Raw genomic sequence first — 19,874 nt, 5'->3', positions numbered from 1 at the left:
CCCAAAATGGTTGCAACAGCTGGGGCTGGGCCAGACCAAATCCAGGAGCCAGGAGCTTTTGACAGGTTTCCCACGTGGGTGCAGAGGCCCAAGCACTTGGGCCATCTTTCACTGGTTTTCCAGGTGCATTAGCAGGCAGCTGGATTGGAAGTGGAGTAGCTGGGTCTCAAACCGGTGTCCATATGGGATGCCGACGTTGCAGGCAGATACTTTGCCTGCTATGCCACAATGCTGGCCCTGAAACTTGTCAACAAAACAACCTCAGTGAGGAATGGAGGAAGAGACTCTCAGGGGGATGAATTGGGCCAAAACCAAGAGACTAAGAAGACAAGTGATGCAGCTGAAATATAGTAAGAATGTCTTATTTTTTTGGAAGTTTTGAGCTTATCCGAAAAAAAGGGTGTTTGATTAATAGAGCATAATGGGTATATACAAGGGAGACTAGACATTTATTGTCACTGGATATGGGAATTGCAGGGCCAGGGGATGGTCTGATATGGCCTAGGACATATGAGACTTGAGGAACTGTAATATATGACAGTGGGGAGAAGAGATCCATGTTCGATGTGTATGTACTAAGCCCTCCTTGGATTCTTCTCCTAACATGTCTTTCTGATGATTTTAAAGGTGAATCATGAACTGGAAGATACTAACAGGTACTATAATGATCCATATGTCAACTCAGCATATGCCAAGGATATCTTCAATTATATGAAGGAGAGAGAGGTATGTAGGTAGCTATGGGTGTGCAATGATTTCTAGTTCTCATTTCTTCATCATTCCATCTTTCACCATACAGGTTGAAATGGAATGATGAAAATAACAATAACAACCAGTATCCATTGGTAGCTTACTGTGGGTCATACATTGTGCTAAGAGATTTATGGACATTATCTTGTTTAATTCTCCCAATAACTTTATGATGGTAGGTATTATTACCTCCCTTTACAGGTAGGGAAAATGATGCAGTAAAGCTAGGCTATTAACTAAAGTCTGGTCACTCTGAAAACTGTAATCCTGCTGTCTAATTGCGGAGGAGATTGTCTCAGACACAAAAATGGTCAACTCATCTGTGTTTGAGTGACTGCTCTTGTAGACTTTCCTTTTCTATGTATGTTTCTGGCACTGCATGTAAAATCACATCCCATGTTTAAGTGTTCCAATGTGGAGAAGTTTTTTTTTCTCCTTTGAATTCTGACAGTCTCTCTCCTTTTTTTTAACCACTAATTTTATTCAATTCCACATTTTCTTCTGTCTTTCTCAATGAAACAGACAGGATCAAGATTGTCTACTAACTAGAATTTTTAGCAGCCCATGTATAACAAGGCAATAATATCTCTTTCTGTAGAGAGAGTGATTAACTGCATGACTTTAAATTCTATGCTTTTTCTTTTTAAAATATTTTTAATTTTTATTTGAAAGACAGAAAGAAAAAGAGATATTGAGAGATAGATATCTTCTATCCACTGCTTCACTCCATACATGCCCACAACAGCTAGGTCTGGGCCAGGCTATATAGGAGCCCAAACTTAGTCTGAGTCTCTCATGTGGGTAGCAGGGACCCCAGTACTTGAGCCATCATCTGCTGCTTTGCAGGGTATGTACTAGCCATGCACCAGAAGTAGAGTAGCCACTACTCAAAGCAGGCATTCTGATGTAGGATGTGAACATTCTGAGCAGTAATTTAACCTCTGTGTCAAATGCTCACCCTGGTGCCTTTTCTAATCTGTAGATATCCCTCAACTTATGATGGGGTTACACCCTGATGTGCCCATCATAAGTCAAAAATATTATAAATCAAAAATACACTAATACACTTCACCTAATTCATATCATAGCTCAGTAACACAGTACACTGCAGAGCATTGGATGTTTCCCTTCATGATCACGTGGCTGACTTGGAGCTGCACTTGCTGCTGCTGCCCAGAATCACAAAAGAATATCAGATCACAAATTGCTAGCCTAGTTTAAGATGAAAATTTGAGGTATAGTGTCTGCTAAATGTGCATCACTTTTGCACCATCATTAAGTCACAGAATTCCAAGTCGAATTAGGAACCTTCTGCACCTTTAAGAAACAATTTAAGTATGAGCCTTGGATTAAATAGTATTAGTTTCACTTGTGATCTTGTTAGAGGTGCAAAAGCCTAGCCCTACCCCAGGCCTTCTAAGTCAGAATCTAAAGTTTTATAAAATCCCCCATGTGGTGTATTTGCATGTTAAATATTGAAAAAAACTATTCAACATATCATATTATTGTGCTTTAAACTGAATTGCAGAGAAGGGGCTTAACCATTTTGGTATTCCCCTTTAGCCATAGGCATGTTTCTGCCCGCTGGACTCCTCAATATCCACTTTGACCCCTGAATATTGCTTGTGTCTGTTTCCCAAGGCTAACTGGAACTGGTCTGGATAAAGGATACTTTGATCTGCTTCTATCAGATAGCAAATGAAAATGATGAGAGAGAGCCATGAGGGAAAAGTTAATTGTTAAGTTACAATTTTGAACTACAAGAAGAGTTTATATGTTAATTTTTTTCTCATTGCTGCTAGAAAATGTTCATACTTACAAAATATATGAGCTGGCAGGTTGAGATCAGCAGTGATATGAGAGCCATTCTTGTGGACTGGTTGGTGGAGGTACAGGTAAGCCTGACAACTACTGCCTTAAGGTGCTGGTATTCTTTCTTAACTAGTCATTCAGCATCAATTTGGTGGGTCTATTTTCATATTTTGTTTCATTGATCTCTGTGTTTAACCCTTTGTCAGTATCACCTGGTCTTTATTTCTATAGTCTTAAAACTGGGTAAAGTTATATTTCCAACTGTATTCTTTTTTTTTTTCCAAAATTGTTTTAGTTACTCTAGTTCCTTTGCCTTTTTACATAAATTTTAGGATCAATTTGTATCTACAAAAGATCTTGCTAGAAGTTTGAGTTATGTCTTATTCATGAAAGAGTTAATATAATGGTCCCATTACTGCTATCCTTAAAAAAGCCTGTTTGCAAGGTTGGCCATTGGCTGATAGCTCCACACTTGGCTGGTAAAATAGTTCCCGACTTTGATATAAAACTCCAGCTAAATGATCACTGTGCCTCATTGTGCCTGAAATCTTTGTACAAACAAACAATGTGACTTATGCTGATAACCTGCTTTCTTCCCAGGAGTCTGAGATTTGGGAACATGCTAGACAGAGAGTGCTTATGCGACCAGTTCCCAGTGATGTCTTGGACATTGAGTGATTAGCTTTCCTGGTAGACAATGCTTCGTATGTCTTTTCACAGAATGAGGAATTAAGTTCATCATGAAATGATCCTATTGGGGTAGAACTCTAGGGTTTCTCTAGACTTTTTCCCATGTTCCTCCTGTTCCCTTAGCTGTTTTAGCTTTTTATTCTTTTGTTATAACAAATCATAGCTGTGAATATATGCTGAGTCCTGTGAGTCCCTCTAGAAAATCATTGTGTGTTAAGGACCTCTGACACACATCTGTAGGTGAATTTCAACAGAACTTACAATGTACTATGTTCACTTTTCCAACCCAAAAGCATGGGATGTGTTTCCATTTATTTGGGTTTCCCTTGATTTATTTCTCTCACCATTACTAATCCTATACATATTTTGTTAGATTTATACCAAAATACTAGCTATGAGATTATTATTTAAGTTCTTATTTTGGCTATGCTATTACAGAAAAATGTTAGCCATCTCTTTTATAAGGTCTAAAGATTAAATTGTGCGTCCTACAGATTCCTTCATAATAGAATTAGTTTCCTACCTTGAAGAGAATAGAGAAATGAAAGAACAAGTTGGGCTTAGAATAGAGAAATGAGGGAGCAAGTCCTAGATCGCTTGCTGACATTAGCAATATTACATGAATACTTAGCAAACCATTTCAACCATTAGATAACAACTTAAGAAAACATTTACCAGAAGGTCCAATGCCTTCTGTAAATTTTAAGAATCATGTATTTGAAAACACCTCTTAAATATCTAACATGGTGTAGTTTGTTTAACCAGTAAACCTAAGCACAACCATATAAAATGTTTTTAGTTTCTTTCTACCAATAAGTTTAAAACATGTGATACAGAGATTCAGGTCACACAAATTAAAATGTATCTTTGATTGATTTTAGCAGCTTAAATTTATGGACAATCTTATCTACAAGCCATTTAAAATAAAACTCTTAATAAAATTTCCCCATGTGGACATACAATATGTACACACATATAACATAGCATAATAGACCAATATAGCAATTTTAATAATAGCTTTTAAAATCTTTAACTCTTTTTGTCGATTGCCAATTGATTTGAATTGCTTTTTGTTTTTAGTAACCTCAGTTAACCATACTTTCTCTCAGTTGGTACTGTTAATACATTATTGGCTTCATCTGTTTACACAGCCATCCCAAAGTACTGATACAATAGAAGTGGCTGGAAAAAGTCCATAGGAACCTATAGGAGGACAGCTAAACACAGAACCAACAAAACTTTAGTTTTATGAGCAGCAAATCATATATAACTATGGATGACAATAGACTTTAAGTCGCCATGTTTAAAATTATAAACTCATCAACCAACAAGAGGCACTTGCTTACTTCACAGTATTTTTGAAAGCACCTGTAGGATTTTACAAGTATTTAACATTTTAGGCCTCTGGGGCTTTCTCATTAAGATAACTATCATGTCTAGTAACACAAAATCATTAGACTTTTTAATTCTCAAACATTTGTATTAATAGCATTTTCCATTATAGAAACTTAAAGTTTGGTATCACATCACATCTTGACAGTACTTCTAATATAATCCAAATAGCCTGATTAGTTGGTGTCTCTATAAGATGAGAAACATAGGTCCTTCGATTTTTTTTCAGTTGGGCCCAAACTGGAAAAACCAAAGTCCAGGATTTACTGTAAATTTTAGAGTCCAGATTGTTTGAAACTTTGATTTTTTGAATGCCTGCCATGAATGCCAAGAAGGCTCAAAATCCAAAATATCTGGTTGAAATAAGATTCCTTAAAATCATGACATAACATAGACCAAATTTGATCATTGTTACAAGGTGATTATTCAAATCTTTGAAAATAAGCACATATTTAAATGACCCATAGCTCTTAATAAAAATTCAGCTGTTTTTGAACAATTAGAATTTAACAGACATCAAGAGAACATAATAGATTACTTTATCACATTGCTTTAACAGAGCATCAGAGTTTAATTCTATGTCAAAGAGAAATTGAGCTTCCTGTGATCTTTTGCTGTGAGGTTTCCTTCCTTTACCTTCTTTCATATTGGTGACCATGTTTCTGTGTTTCTGTGTGTAAGACATCTTTAAGCATCTTTTGCAGGGCAGGATGAGTGGCAACAAATTCTTTCAGTTTCTGTTTGCTATGAAAAGTCTTAATTTCACCTTCATTCACAAATGAGAGCTTTGCAGGATATAATATTCTGGGCTGGCAGTTTTTCTCTCTTAGTGCCTGGGCTATGTCTCACCATTCCCTTCTAGCTTGTAGGGTTTCTGATGAGAAGTCTGCTGTGAGTCTAATTGGAGATCCTCTAAGAGTAATCTGACGTTTCTTTCTTGCACATTTTAGGATCTTTTCTTTATGTTTCATTGTGGTGAATTTGATTACAACGTGTCGTGGTGAGGATCTCTTTTGGTCATGTTTATTAGGGGTTCTATAAGCTTCCTGTACTAAGATGCCTCTGTCCTTCTCCAAACCTGGGAAATTTTTTTGCTAGTATCTCACTGAAAATGCCTTCTAATCCTTTCTCCCTCTCCATGCCTTCAGGAACTCCTAGAACCCGAATGTTGGGTTTTTTAATAGTATCCTGTAGATTCCCGACAGTATTTTTTAGATTTCTGATTTCCTCTTCTTTTCTTTGGTTTGCCTGTTTCCTTTCCTGTTCTCTGTCTTCTAAGTCTGATATTCTCTCTTCTGCTTCACCCATTCTGTTTTTAAGGCTCTCTAATGTGTTTGTCATTTGATCTATTGAATTCTTCATTTCATTATGATTTCTCGTCACTATCACAGTTTCTTGTTCTACTAGTTGTTTCATTTCATTTTGATTCCTCCTTAATATTTCATTTTCACGAGAGAGATTTTCTATGTTGTCCATTAAGGATTTCTGTAGTTCAAGAATTTGTTTTTGAGAACTTCTTAATGTTCTTATCAATTTTTTGAGATCTGCTTCTTGCATTTCTTCTATCTCATCATCTTCATAATCTTGAATTGGGGTGTCTTTTTCATTTGGGGGCGTCATAGTGTCTTCCTTGTTCTTGTTACCTCGGTTTTTGCGTTTGTTGTATGGCATGTTGGAGATATTTGGTTTCTTCACTGTGGTGTTTCTTCTTGTTACACTATGGCTCTATATTAAGTGGACTGTCTGCTTTCAGTGGAGCCTTAGAGGCTTGAGATGAGTGTGGACTGAGAGCTGTGTTTGGTTCCTCAGGGTTGAGGGTGTGTCAAAGATGACACTCCCAGGTTAGGCGTTGTAAATCTCTCTTTCTTTCTTTTTTTTTTCTTTTGATTCAAAAGGGAAGTAATTCCACACAGCTGAACGTAATTTGAGGTAGTTAGCAGGCAAATGATATACCCACAGGAGCCAGAGATCGGAAGCTCTTTCCCAAGGACCACACAGGGAATCTCTGCTGCCCTCAGTGTGGGCTCCAATTCTCCTGCAGCCTCCCACTGGGTTGCCAAGTTAGATCCTAATCTCCTGTTATTTCACCCCTCCCCCCAGAGTCAGGTTTTTCTGCTAGGCTCAGGGCCGGTGCAGACCTGAGGTCGCCCTGCTTATGACGTATGTACAAAATGGCGCCTGCTCTTTGTCTTGCTCGCCTTTGAGGGGTGAGCGGAGAGAAACTCGTGTCTGTATCGGTCACTTTTTTTTCTTTTCCCTCTCTCTCTTCTAGTTAGCCTGGTGAACTTTTCCCCACGGAGTTTCAAGCCTCGTTCCCTCTAGTCTCCTCTTTCTGCTTTCCCGCTGGTGTCTCGGGCTATTGAGGTTCGGCTCACCTTGCGTTCCAGCGCTGGTGCGTTGAGTCTGCCACTGGTGTCCCGAACTTGGGCTCCCACACTCTCCACGCAGGTCCACTGTGAATCACTAGTTCCGGAAGAGTTTCCTCTGCTGTTTCTTCCCCTACTCTTCCTTGACCCTGCAGTATCTCCACTTTTATTAACGTGTGTCTTGCCGAAAAATATCAATGTGCTCCCTTCTTATTCCGCCATCTTGCTGCTCTCCAACTTCCCCTATTATTAACATCTTATCTTAGTATGATATATTTGTTACAATTGAGAAACCACACCCAGCTTCTCCTATAATTAATAGTCATACTGGTGAGAGAGAAAGTCACTTAGTGTTTCCAAGTCTCAACCTCACTGTGGGTAAGATGGGGAAATTAAAACTTGCCCTAATCACATAAACAAGACTAGTGTCTGCAAATACTAATGGATAGAATAAAAAAGGGAGAGAACAATCCAACATGGGAAGCGGGATACACAGCAGACTCATAGAATGGCAGATGTCCTAAACAGCACTCTGGCCTCAGAATCAGCCCTTAAGGCACGCAGATCCGGCTGAAAAGCCCATGAGTGTATTTCAGGCATGGAAAGCCAAGAAACTTTGGCAAAAAAATGACCTAAATGAAAGATCTCTGCGAGAGAGAGCCCAGTGGAAAGAACAGGTCATCAAAGAAGGAGGTACCTTTCTCTGAAGGGAGGAGAGAACTTCCACTTTGACTACGACCTTGTCTAAATATGATCAGACTTGGTGAACTCAAAAGGCTTCCATAGCCTTGGCAACTCGTGATAAGAGCCTAGGGTTATTACTGACGCCATAAACAAGAGTGTCAATTTGTTAAGTCAACAACAGGAGTCACTGTGCACTTACTCCTCATGTAGGATCTCTATCCTTAATGTGCTGTACATTGTGATTTAATGCTATAACTAGTACTCAAACAGTATTTTTCACTTTGTGTTTCTATGTGGGTACAAACTGTTGAAATCTTTACTTAATATATGCTGAACTGATCTTCTTTATATAAAGAGAATTGAAAATGAATCTTGATGTGAACAGAAGGGGAGAGGGAGCGGGAAAGGGGAGGGTTGCAGGTGGGAGGGAAGTTATGGGGGGGGAAGCCATTGTAATCCATAAGCTGTAGTTTGGAAATTTATATTCATTAAATAAAAGTTAAAAAAAATAACTTGCCCTAAACACTTCATAAGGTAAACAAATGTGATTTAATATAAGAAGGTTCATTATCAACTGCAAAACACCAAGTGGTGTAGAGGAGGGTGTTCTATTTAGAGACATGATACTCATGGGAGAGAGAAACGCTATCTGCCTAAAAGGTAAGATTTCTTAGTCTGTCTATTTCTTTTGGCAACTCCACTTCTACTTTGCAGACTAAAGTCAAACAAGTTGAAAAATTCTTTACCAAGCATCTGTCGGGATGTAGCAGTGAGAGTGAAGTAGGGAGAAGGTGCTAATAAAGGGGGCACTTCAGAGATGCCAATATTTGGGGCCAGTGTTGTGGTGCAGCAGGTCAAGTAGCCACGTGTGATGCTGCATCCCCTAGCAGGGGGCTGGTTTGAGTCCTGGCTGCTCTGCTTAGAAATACAGTCTTTATTCCATCAAGGCTTTGGATGGACTTGACATGTTAATTTCCTCAGAAATAAGATGAGATAATTTGTGTCATTTTAACTCATTTCTTTTTTTGTTTGTGTTCAGTTAAAATACTCCAGGCTTTTAGATCCAAATTCTTATCTTCCCCATGAATAAATGTTTCTGAAATTTCTAGATGTGGACTTGTTGTTGTCAATGTTATCTGGTATATGGTGATGCCTTTCTTCATTTTTTTTAAAAAAGAGATTTATTTATTTTTATGTATTTAAAAGGCAGAGTTACAGAGAGAGGAGGAGAGACAGAGATATCTTCCATCTGCTGGTTCATTCCCCAAATGGTCACAATGGCTGGGGCTAGGCCAGGCTGAAGTCAGGAGCCTGGAGCCTTCCCCGAGTCTCCCACGTGGGTGCAGGGGCTGAAGCACTTGGGCCATCTTCTGCAGCTTTCCCAGGTGCATTAGCAGGGAGCTGGAGTGGGAGTAGAGCAGCTGTGTCGAATTGGCACCCATATGGGATGCCAGTGTTGCAGGCAGAGGCTTAACTTGCTACACAACGCCGGCCCCATATTGTGAGTCCTTTCAGTTTAAAAGTTCAGTTTTCCTTTGGCTCAGAGAAAATTTTCTCTTTTACTTCTGTGATATTATTACCCTTCTGCCTTTTTTTCTCCTTTTTATTGTATGTTTGTAACATCAGGATCTATTGTCTATGTCTCTCAGGTTTTTATTCATTATCTTCATCTTCCTTTTACCTCCCAGTTCTGGGAAAATTTCTTAAAGTTGCTTTTTTTTTTTTTGGCAGTATCTAATATGCTATTTGTTGCCTCAGTTACACTTAAAAAATTACTTTTTCATTAGAAACCAGTCTTTATGGACCCCAGAAGGGTTCTCTGTTTATATATTCAGTGTCATCTTGGAGCTTGCTAAGAGTGTACTTTAAAAATTTTCATTCCAGTTCTTTGGACTGAAAAATTTTCTTAAGTTAGACACTTGATTTGATTCCTAATACTATTTGTGTTTTTAATAATTATCCTTTTTCATATGTCTGATGTATTTTTTGTTTATTCATCTTTATAGAAGGTAGTCTTTGAGTTTTAGAATTTGAGATGGCTTTTGTCATAATTGTCTCTTAGTTCAAGACTAAGAGTAATTGTTATATCTTCTATAGATTTGATTGATCATTTTCTTTTGGTTTCTTCTCACCTGTTTCTTTTGGGCATTCATGGTATAGATTAGCAGCGAGTGGGAAAAGTAAGAATCTAAGTATTAGATATCAAAGGGAGAGGGTGTGTCCACTCAAGGTGCCCACAGAGAAGGCAGAACATCTCTCTCTGGTTTGGAGGACTGGTTACCTCCCCAAATATATAAGGATAGATAATGTTAGGAAAAGCACAGAGATATGCACAGGCACTTAGCTGAAGCAGTTTCTGCATTTCTAGTTGAGTTCCAACTGTCTGGATTGTCCTTGAAGCCGCAGTCTTGGTAGCTAGATCTATCTGGAGGTGGCTGTGGCTCGGGACAATATGTAGATTCCTGCCCTGTTGTTTTCTTCTTCCAGATGGGTTTTGAGATGAGTCATGAGACCTTGTACTTGGCAGTGAAGCTGGTGGATCACTACTTGAATGAGACAATATGCAAGAAGGAAAAGCTACAACTCCTTGGTTGTGCTGCCTTTCTGATTGCAGCAAAATTTGAGGTAAGCCTAAGTTCTGAAGGCCTGGAGAGAAATAACCAAGGTTATATCCAGACCAGTGATCTACACAAATATAAGTATATATGTATGTATTTATACAAGCATATATATATATATATGTATATATATGTATATATAAGCATGTAAACATATGAGTATGCATTTGTGGATGTATACTGTATGTATAAAATCACATACTTCCATACAAATATTTTTTCCTGCTAAATTGTTTTCTGTCTCCCCAAAGCAGGGAAGCTGGTGTTGGTTGGCAGAGGTGGTGTATTTGCTTCTGGCTTCATCAAGGTTTTTCCGTTTCTTCTTTGAAGACGTATTGTATGAACATTTGCCTAATGAAATGAATAGTTTTTTTTAAAGCTTCCTTCTACTCCTGGTTCCCTGACCCCTAGGCTTTTCTTGTTGTAGCAGCTCCACTCCCATCTAGTGGGATCCTAATTTGCAAATATAATAAAGCATCTGGAAACCAGAGTGCTGGAGACATTTATGAGAAAATGACTGGTGTAGATGTTAGTGAGTGTATCTATCCCAGGTAAAATTTATTTTTAAAGTAGCAGTGTAAAATCAAGTAGTTAGCTTTTTCTTCATGACCATAAAACAGGAAGTGGGGAACCTTTTTTTTCTGCTAAGGGCCATTTGGATATCTATAGCATCATTCATGGACCATACAAAATTATAAACTTAAAAATTAGCCTGTTACAGATGTATTGAATTATTTAAGTCCCACCTGAGATTGCTTTAGCAGGCCTTATACTGCCCTGGGGCTGGATGTTCTTGACCCCTAAAACAACTAGCTAACTTCTCTGGTTCTTTCTCCCTAGATGGGAAATGATCTCTTTCAAGTCTCCCTTTTCCTTCACCTAAGCTAATTGTGTGAATCCTTAGGGCTAGGTAGTCCAGAGGTAGCAACTCTTGCTAAAGGATTCAAATAATCTTGTGGGCGTGTACATGTGCTGATTCCTTCCTTCCATCAATCTGAGGTTTACTGCCCTCCTTACTCCTTCCCTAGCCTGACTGATCCCCTCCTTCTGCCTGTTCCCTCTTTTGCTCCCTCTCTTCTTCTCTCTCCACTTCTTCCTTCATTGTTCCTGTGCTCACCCCCTCCCTCCCTGCTCCCGCACTTCCCCACCCCATGCCCCACTGTGCTGCAGGGGCTCACTGTGCTTCCCCGTTCTGTCTCTGCTCTTTGGCTCTCCACACTCCTCTTCCTCCCACTTCATGTTCTCCCTACTCTCTCCTTCAGATTCTTCACTTTTCTGCTCTCTTCACATCCCCCACCCTGCCCCATGCCAACCCCTAGCACTGACCCTCTTTGCCCTCTCCCTGCTGTTTTCCTGCTGTGTGTGCTGTTCAGCTCCCCACACCTCTGCTCACACTCTGTACCGGCTCCCCTCTCCCCTGCTTCCACCTGCACTGGCACTCCCAGCTCTGCGGGGCTCTCCCTGCACTCTGCGCTCTCCTCCTGCACCAGCTGGGCTCCTGCTTTCTGGGTTCCTGTCCCCGTTCCCACACTCTCCCCCTCTCCTTGTGCTCTCCCTTGCTCCTTCTACTGCCTGTGCTCCATGCTTACTCCACCTCTATTCATGCCATCCCCTCTTATGTGATCGCCCTCCCCCAATACACACACACACACACACACGTGTACATGCCCCTGCTCCCCTGGGCATGCTCACTTCTGCTCCTCCTACTCTCCTGGTACCATCCCTTTCTCTCCTTTTTTCTCACACTCTCCTTGTGTGCATTTGCTCTCTCCCTCTCCCTGTGTGCTCTCTGCCCCTCCCCCTCTGCTCTACTCTGCAGGACGTCTCAGTATCTTCCCCCCATTCCTGCCTTCTCTCCTCGTGTTCTCTCTGGGCTGTTCCCTGCCCTTCTCACAGGTTCCCCATCTTGTATTCTCCTGCTCTTACCTTTCCCTACCACTCAGCGCTCTCCTTCTTGCTTTGTCTCCCCGCGCTCCTTTTCTCTCCTGATGCTTCTCAGCTCTCTCCTTGTTCCTCCTGGATCACTCCCACCCCACCCCTGTGCGCCCCATTCCAGAACTGTTCTGTGCTCTGGCAGTCTCCCCTCCCCTTGCACTGGCACTCCCCTACTCATCCAGGATGTCCAGCTCTCCCTCTCCTGCTCTCCCCTGCTGTAGGTCTCCTAGAGCTCCTCTGCTCTCCCTGCTCTTTCCACACTTGTGATTGCCTTGGTTCCTATGCCCTTGCCTCCTAACACTCACATCGCTCAGCACTCTGTCCACCTCACCTTCTGGACCCTTCTTCCATCACCTGTTCTCTCATTTCCTCCCTGCCTTGCTTCCTCCCTTCTTCTTCTAGACTCCCTAGGAATGGCTCTCCCAGTGGAATGAGAAGATACTCTAGGGCTTAGCCTCAGGGGATGTTAAGAACATAGCTGGGAGTCCCTTGCCAACCAAAAGGGAGGCAGGAAGGCATAGGAAGAAGAGAAAAAGGGGGATACTTAGCAAATCTTAGAAACAGCACCCCTCTTCTCATAGCCAGGACAGAGGGGATACAATACTATATCCCCTTACAGTATTGACAAGTACAGAAAGGCTTTGGTAAGGAGAGGTATGGGTATAGAATGAGAAGCAACAAAAGGAAGGAGGAGCTGGCAAGCAGAGTGGTGGAAGGGAGAGATTCTTGCCCTGTGGTTGCCATTAGTTTGCCATGCAAATCTGAACAATTGACTTTCCCTCTCTGGGCCTCCAACTCCTTGTTGCAAAACCAGATGGTTAGTCCAATGTGTGATATGAAAATGGAGAGGGGAGGGGAAGAAAGAGGGCTTGGATGAGCAGTGGGCTGCAGTAAAGAGTCAGGGATCTTCCTGCATTCTCATAATCTCCCCCAAAGCCAAGGTTCAGTCTCTGGAGGACAGGGCATGGGCAGGTTCTCCCAGGACAGTGGCTCTTCTTGGCCACATCTGTCCCTGCCACCTGCCCCTCCCATCCACATACTGTCCCCAGCATCAGACCTTTGTCCCTGCCAGGCTCCCTCTGTGCCTGTCTGCTTCTCCCCACTCTCTCCTTGTCTGGTGCCTTCCCCAAATATCCTTTCTCGTTCCTTAAAGGAGAACACAGAGTGCAGGCTTCTCTTCTATCCAGGCTCCCCTTGCCATGGCCTCCTTCCCTTTCCCCCAAGAGCAGAACTCCCCTTAGAGTGTTCCCATTCCTGGCGCTCACTCATCGGGGAGCGAATTGAATTCTTGTGAATGTGTAACATGCAATCTAAGTAGAAAGAGTGTTCTCTAAAGAGGAAGGCCTACAAGGCCTCCTACCCCATCCACATAATACCACATTTGATTCTTTTCTCAATTTTATGAATCAACTGTACAGAAGCCACATTAGAGGACTTGGAATTCTTGGTGATATGGAACATGCATTGCAAGTAGAGTGCCTTAGCAAATGCAGCTCCCCCTGCCCAACCACTCCTTAACTTGCTGCCTACAGGTTCCATGCCCTGCTATTGTGTCCCATCTGGCACTGTGAAAATCCACTCCAAGAGGCCCTATCTCCTCTGTGGCAGTGGTGAAGTTTCGGGGCAGACCTCTCCTCTACTTTGCTTCCTGTTATTTTTCTAACGAGTTACTCATCAGACCAAAAGATGGCCTTCAAGGTTTATGCCAGGCAATTTGGTTGCCTTCCATCCTTCCTTCGTTCTTTACCCCCTCTGCTTGGGATCTCTAAGCAGAGAGGAGATAGCTCTCCAGCTCGTTGTGATTGCTTTCCCTTTCTACTCATAGGAGTCCTCCCCACCTTGTGTGAGGGACTTACTGTACATCTGTGACAATATTTACCTGCGACGTGAAATGCTTGCCATGGAAATGAGTATCCTGACAACCCTCAATTTTGACATCAACATTCCTAGCGCCTATCATTACCTGCGGAGATATGCTAAGGTAAGAGGGAGGAGGTGCGTCTTCATCCCCCACCTCTGACTTAGTCCACTCTGTACTTGGAGTGGCTACATGGGTGGGAGGAAGAGGGAAAGGGACAACTGGGACAAGGAGATGTTTCTCCTTCAATGCAACTTGCCTATTTGAGGGTTGGCAATCTTTATAAAGTAGTGAGGTGCAGTGGGCAAGTTATGGATTTCCAAGATATGCTTAATAAGGTGTTGAGGTAAGGGCAGAGTAGGGGAGTGGAAAAAGGTGCTTTGACTCAGAAAGGCCACCTGGGAAGGTTTTGGGAGATGCTGGCAATGTTCTGTTTGTCATTGCCTGAGTGTTAGTTAATGGGGAGTTCACTTTACAGTTATCCATTGTATCTTACAAGTGTGTTGTGGACCTTTTTGTATGTGTGTGTTATAGTTAATGATTTTTTTGAAGTTTAAACAAGAAAAGGTGGGTTGTTTTAGAGCATCTCCTAGGGGCCTTTGGCTCTTCAAAAGCCAGCTGCACAGAAGGGGAGGGGGCTAACACACTTGGTGATAATTTGGTTAGCAGGACTAACGGTAGTGAACCCCCTGTTGATTTTAGAATCTCACCCCACACCGCACCCCTGCTGCACAAGAGTCTGTACTTCTACAGGGAAGGACCTTAGAGTGAATCATGGCAGCAGGAGAGCATGCTAGCTCTCTCAAACAGAGAACCATTAGGTCTGGGAGTGGGATAAATGGACAGGCAGTCTTCTGCTGGGTGCCGGTTTTCTGAATTAATTTTTGAACTAGTCTTCTTGCTACCTTTAGTGTGTCCATGCCAGCATGAGGACACTGACCTTGTCCCGCTTCATCTGTGAGATGACCCTGCAGAAGTATGACTACGTCGAGGAGAAGGCTTCCAAGCTGGCAGCAGGTGCCTTCCTCCTCGCCCTCTACATGAAGAATCTCAGAGACCAGGTAAATGTGTGTGCGTGTGTGGGGGGGGGGGGGTGAGGAGGAGCGGGGGGGGGGTTAAAAGCACAGGGTCAACTCAGGAGGAAGGAGCAGGTATCAATTATGGTTGTGGGGAGCTCGGACATGTCCACAGTTACGAATTGTTATATCTGGACACCTTAGGGGCATGGGTTTCTACAGCAATGGTTTGAAATATATTATTTTGGTTTTCTTAGTCACAGGATCCTTTGTTGCAAACAATAACAACAACAAAAACTACCTGAAAATCCAAGGTTACCAAACAGACTAATATGAAGTGATTCTGGATGACACAGAGGTTGGGTGGCCCCACTTCTTATCCCTAGTACCATCTGCCCTTATGCCTTGCAGACTCCTAGACAGATTGGTCCCTGAAGGAGCTCATTGCAACAGGGTTTGAACAGCTTTGATCTGGGTAATAGTCAAGCAACTGTGTGCATTTATCACAGAGCACTCAGGGCATGGGCTATAGTGTTCTCTAAAGACAAAGGCCTGTAAAGCCTTCTACCCAATACAAATAAAAGTCATGTTCAATTCTTTTCTCAATTTTATGAAAATAGAAACCACTTGGAGGACTTTGAATTCTTTATTTATTTGAAAGGCAGAGTTAGAGAGGCAGAGGAAGAGAGAGAGTGAGGGAGGGAGGAAGAAAGTGGATATATATATATATATATATATATATAGAGAGAGAGAGAGAGAGAGAGAGAAAGTGTCTTCCATCCACTGGTTCATTCCCCAAATGGCCACGAAGGCTAGCCAGAGCTTCACTGATCTGAAGCCAGGAGCCTGGAGCTTCTTCTGGGTCTCCCATGTGAGTGCAGAGGCCCAAGAACTTGGGCCATCTTCTACTGCTTTCGCAGGCCATAGCAGAGAGCTGGATCGGAAGTGGAGCAACCAAGACTCAAACCAGTGCCCACATGGGATGCCAGTGCTGCAGGTGGCAGCTTTATCTTCTATGCCACAATGCCAGCCCCTGGATTCTTGTTCATATGTACCATGAAACCCAAATAGAAGAAAGAACACAGTAGCAAATACAGCTCCCTCTGCCCAACCACTCCTAAACTCCTCCTCCCTAGAAATCCTGGGACCACTACTGCTGTGTACTGAAGGAAAAATGCCACCTTGGATGAGTCATACTGAAATTTCTCGGAACAAAGGAAGTGTCCCATAAATGGCAGTACTGATCATGAAAAAAAATAAAGAGCAAAGGGCTTCTATTTATCTAGTGCTTAGCAAGTGATCTGAGCATTCAGTGTGTTAACTTGTTTAACCTTCACAACAACTCCACAAAATCAAAATGATGAGGGTACCTCCAAAAGTTTGTGGAAATTGGAAGGTAAATATGTATATTTTGATACAGGACCTTTTTGAAATCCATGCATCGTGTCTTCATAACATATATTTTCCACAAACTTTTTTGAGGGCTCTTATCCCAGTTTTATAGATGAAATTGTTCCCATGTTTACACAGCTGATGAGAGGTGGGGTTAGGCTGTGGGAACTAGAAAATTTTCAGAAACCTAACCTTGTTGTATAATCAGAGTGAGCGTGCCTATGGCACTGGAGCTATGGTCCTGGAGGTTCCACGCTGAGCTGAGGAAGTTCCACTTCCTGCAGAAGTCTGCAAGTCTTGTGGGTCTTAAGGGAAACAGCTGAGCTGGTCAGGGCAGCAAAGTGTGTGTCAACCAGGATAGAAATATTTCAGTAGTCACACCTGGTGGTTAAGCCAGTGAGTATCAGCTAAAATGTCAGCTCTAATCTGCTCTACAGTCCTCTGTGTCATGTATCCCGCCTCTTCTAGAAAAGGGAACTTCAAAGCTGGATCTTGAAAAGACGATTAGGAACTTGGGAGAGGAGAAGCCCTAGGGAGAGGGAGCAGTAACTGCAAAGATGTGGAAGCCCTAAGGAAAGGAGCGGGATGTTTCCTGGGGCTCAAGCAAAGGGTTATGTTCATGAAGTGGTAAGACATGAAGCCAGAATTGTAGGTTGTGCTCAGACTGGGAAGGCCTCACGTGGCACACCAAGAGATCCACTCTAGACTAAGGTATGGATGGGCTTTTAGGCTGGGGAACTGACAAACCCTGTTTGTGTGTATGGGAAACAGTACTGGTTTTGCAGCAGAGCTGACACAGGCTTTCTTCAAAAAGTTCATGGAAAATGGAATGAAAAGATAAAGCTGTTTTTATGCAGAAGATTTTTGAAATCCATGCATTTTTTTATGATATGCCTTTTCCATGTGTTTTGTGGGGAAGTCTCATATCTTCGAGAGAGTATAAGGATAGGGGCATCAGTGAACACTGAAGGCCTGAATGGATACAGTGGCAGTGGGGCCATTTGATCTTAAGCTAACACACCCAGTGGACTGTGCTAGCGACTGACTGCCCTGCTCTTTGTCCATGATGGTGGTCTCCAAACTCCATTCAGGGGAACCCTGGGTTTCCTGTGGATGTGTCTGACACCATGTGAAAGGTAAAGGGACTCAAATTGATAGACTTCTTAGCCCCCAGCCCCACTTCCAGGCAAGCTACTTGGGGGGAAAATGTGGCTCAGGATAAAATACTTTAAGACATTTTTAGAAAGTTCCTGACTTATAGGATAAATACCCTTCTTTTTTTCTCTCCCACTTCACTTTCAACACCCAATAGAGATAGCCCTTTCTCTGTGGTGAAGCGTTCTATGACTCTCACAGACGCATGGGTTCTGCTGCTGTCTTCCTCTAGTGTCCATGCTCATTATCCATCATGCATATTTTATAACTCTCATTTGCATGTCTGTCTCCTCCACTATGTTACGGACTCCTCCAGGGCAAGCGCTTTAGTCATCATTTGTCCCCAGCATCCTACACAGTAATATTACTCCTAGATATCATGTTAAGGGGCTATTGCTAGACTGTGTTCTATGTATTCTATATGGACAGTTGGCCTTCTGTACCTGTGGGTTCCACATGTATTGATTCTATCAGTCGTGGATGGATAATATTTAGAAAAAAATTACATCTGTACTAAACATGTACAGATTTTTTTCTTGTCATTACTCCATAAACAATATAGTATGGCAATTATTTATATAACATTTACATTGTATTCAGTATTATAAGTAAGCAAGAGGTGATTTAAAGTATATAGGAGGTAGGTTATAGGCAAATGCTACACTATTTTATCTAAGGGGCTTGAATGTGGATTTTCGTATCCACAGGAAGTCCTGGAACCAATCCCTCATGGATGCTGGGGGATGACTGTAGATTGAGTTCTTTAATCTAATGGTGTAACTACTAAAAGGGTCCCTATTTGGCAGATTGGGGAAACTGAGGCACCAGGAGGTTAAATAACTGGTTCAAGTCCATGCTGTTAGTAGAGCTGGAATTTGAACTGAAGCAGTCTGCTTGCAGAACCTCTGCTCTTAAGCACAACCCCATTGCTTCTGCTACATCACAGCATTCTTTTTTTTTTTTTTGACAGGCAGAGTGGATAGTGAGAGAGTGAGACAGAGAGAAAGGTCTTCCTTTTTGCCGTTGGTTCACTCTCCAATGGTCGCTGTGGCCAGTGCATCTCGCTGATCCGAAGCCAGGAGCCAGGTGCTTCTCCTGGTCTCCCATGTGGGTGCAGGGCCCAAGCACTTGGGCCATCATCCACTGCACTCCCTGGCCACAGCAGAGAGCTGGCCTGGAAGAGGGGCAACCGGGATAGAATCCGGCGTCCCAACCGGGACTAGAACCTGGTGTGCCGGCACCGCAAGGCGGAGGATTAGCCTGTTAAGCCTACATAATAGCATTCTGATAGCTGAGTGAGAAAATGAATGTATGGAATGATACCTGTTAGATCCTGAGAGATAAGCAGTCTTAAGTTTCTGTTGACTGTTGAGCTGGGACTACAGGTTTGTTCAGGGGTTTGTCTGGTTGTTGGATGTGAACCTGAGCATAAGAAAATGACAGTTACTCCTGTTCTTTTGGCCATTGGTGGATATTAGCTTACAGGAATACTTGTACCCAGGGATAATATCTAATTGGTACATATGAATATAGCCATCCCAGTGGTTTGGCTGGAATCCACTCTTCTACATAGTACTCTATAATCATTGATGACTGTACTGTTATGATTCTGAAATGTTTAGAATATTATCCTTGCCTAAGCCATGGATAGGAAGTTTAGACTTGGGAGAGCAGAGCTGGAGAAAAGGGTCTGCTTCCTATAGAAGTCACTGATGATATTGCTTCTTCCAGGTTCCTTCCTTAGAATTTTACAGTGGCTACACGATCTCTGAGCTGTACCCCTTGGTCAAGCAACTGAATGGCACTCTGACTCTCCATTTTCGCGACAAGCTCCGGACTGTGTATTCCAAGTATTCTCAGAGGTAAGTACCAAGGCTCGGTTTGGAGGTTGAGTTCATGTTCATCCATGAGAGAGCTTTCAAACACTAGGCCCAGGCTAGCCTCACTTAAGAGAAAAAGGACCAGGAGATTTTCACCTTTCTTTCTATTCCATGGTAAAAGGGAGATAGGGAACCAAGGGCTCCATCTCCCACTTGTTCCCTGGAACTGGTTTGGCTTTGGCCTGTTTTACACTGAGTGGACCTCTCTTCTTCCTTTTGCAGTGACTTCTTCAAAGTCTCCACAATCCCTCCCTTGGAAATATCGAAGCTGGAGGAGATGTTCAAAGGCTAATTGTGAGGTGGAGGGCCTGGTTTTCTGGCAGTAG

General features: G+C 42.4%; 1 protein-coding gene across 1 annotated transcript in view; it reads left to right on the top strand.

Annotated features, from left to right (window-relative positions):
• The window catches only part of LOC133752796 (G2/mitotic-specific cyclin-B3-like), a 33,203-nt gene extending 13,329 nt beyond the window's left edge, over positions 1-19,874 (top strand). The window contains 8 exon segments of the mRNA XM_062183107.1: positions 628-726; positions 2,553-2,645; positions 10,182-10,319; positions 14,073-14,228; positions 15,017-15,166; positions 19,400-19,530; positions 19,771-19,831; positions 19,833-19,874. Of these exon segments, the coding sequence (XP_062039091.1) occupies positions 628-726; positions 2,553-2,645; positions 10,182-10,319; positions 14,073-14,228; positions 15,017-15,166; positions 19,400-19,530; positions 19,771-19,831; positions 19,833-19,874 (870 nt within the window).

The sequence above is a fragment of the Lepus europaeus genome, chromosome X (assembly GCF_033115175.1).
Source record: "Lepus europaeus isolate LE1 chromosome X, mLepTim1.pri, whole genome shotgun sequence".
NCBI lineage: Eukaryota > Metazoa > Chordata > Mammalia > Lagomorpha > Leporidae > Lepus > Lepus europaeus.
Note: the sequence above shows the minus strand (reverse complement) of the source record. Positions and strands in the feature narration are given on the sequence as shown.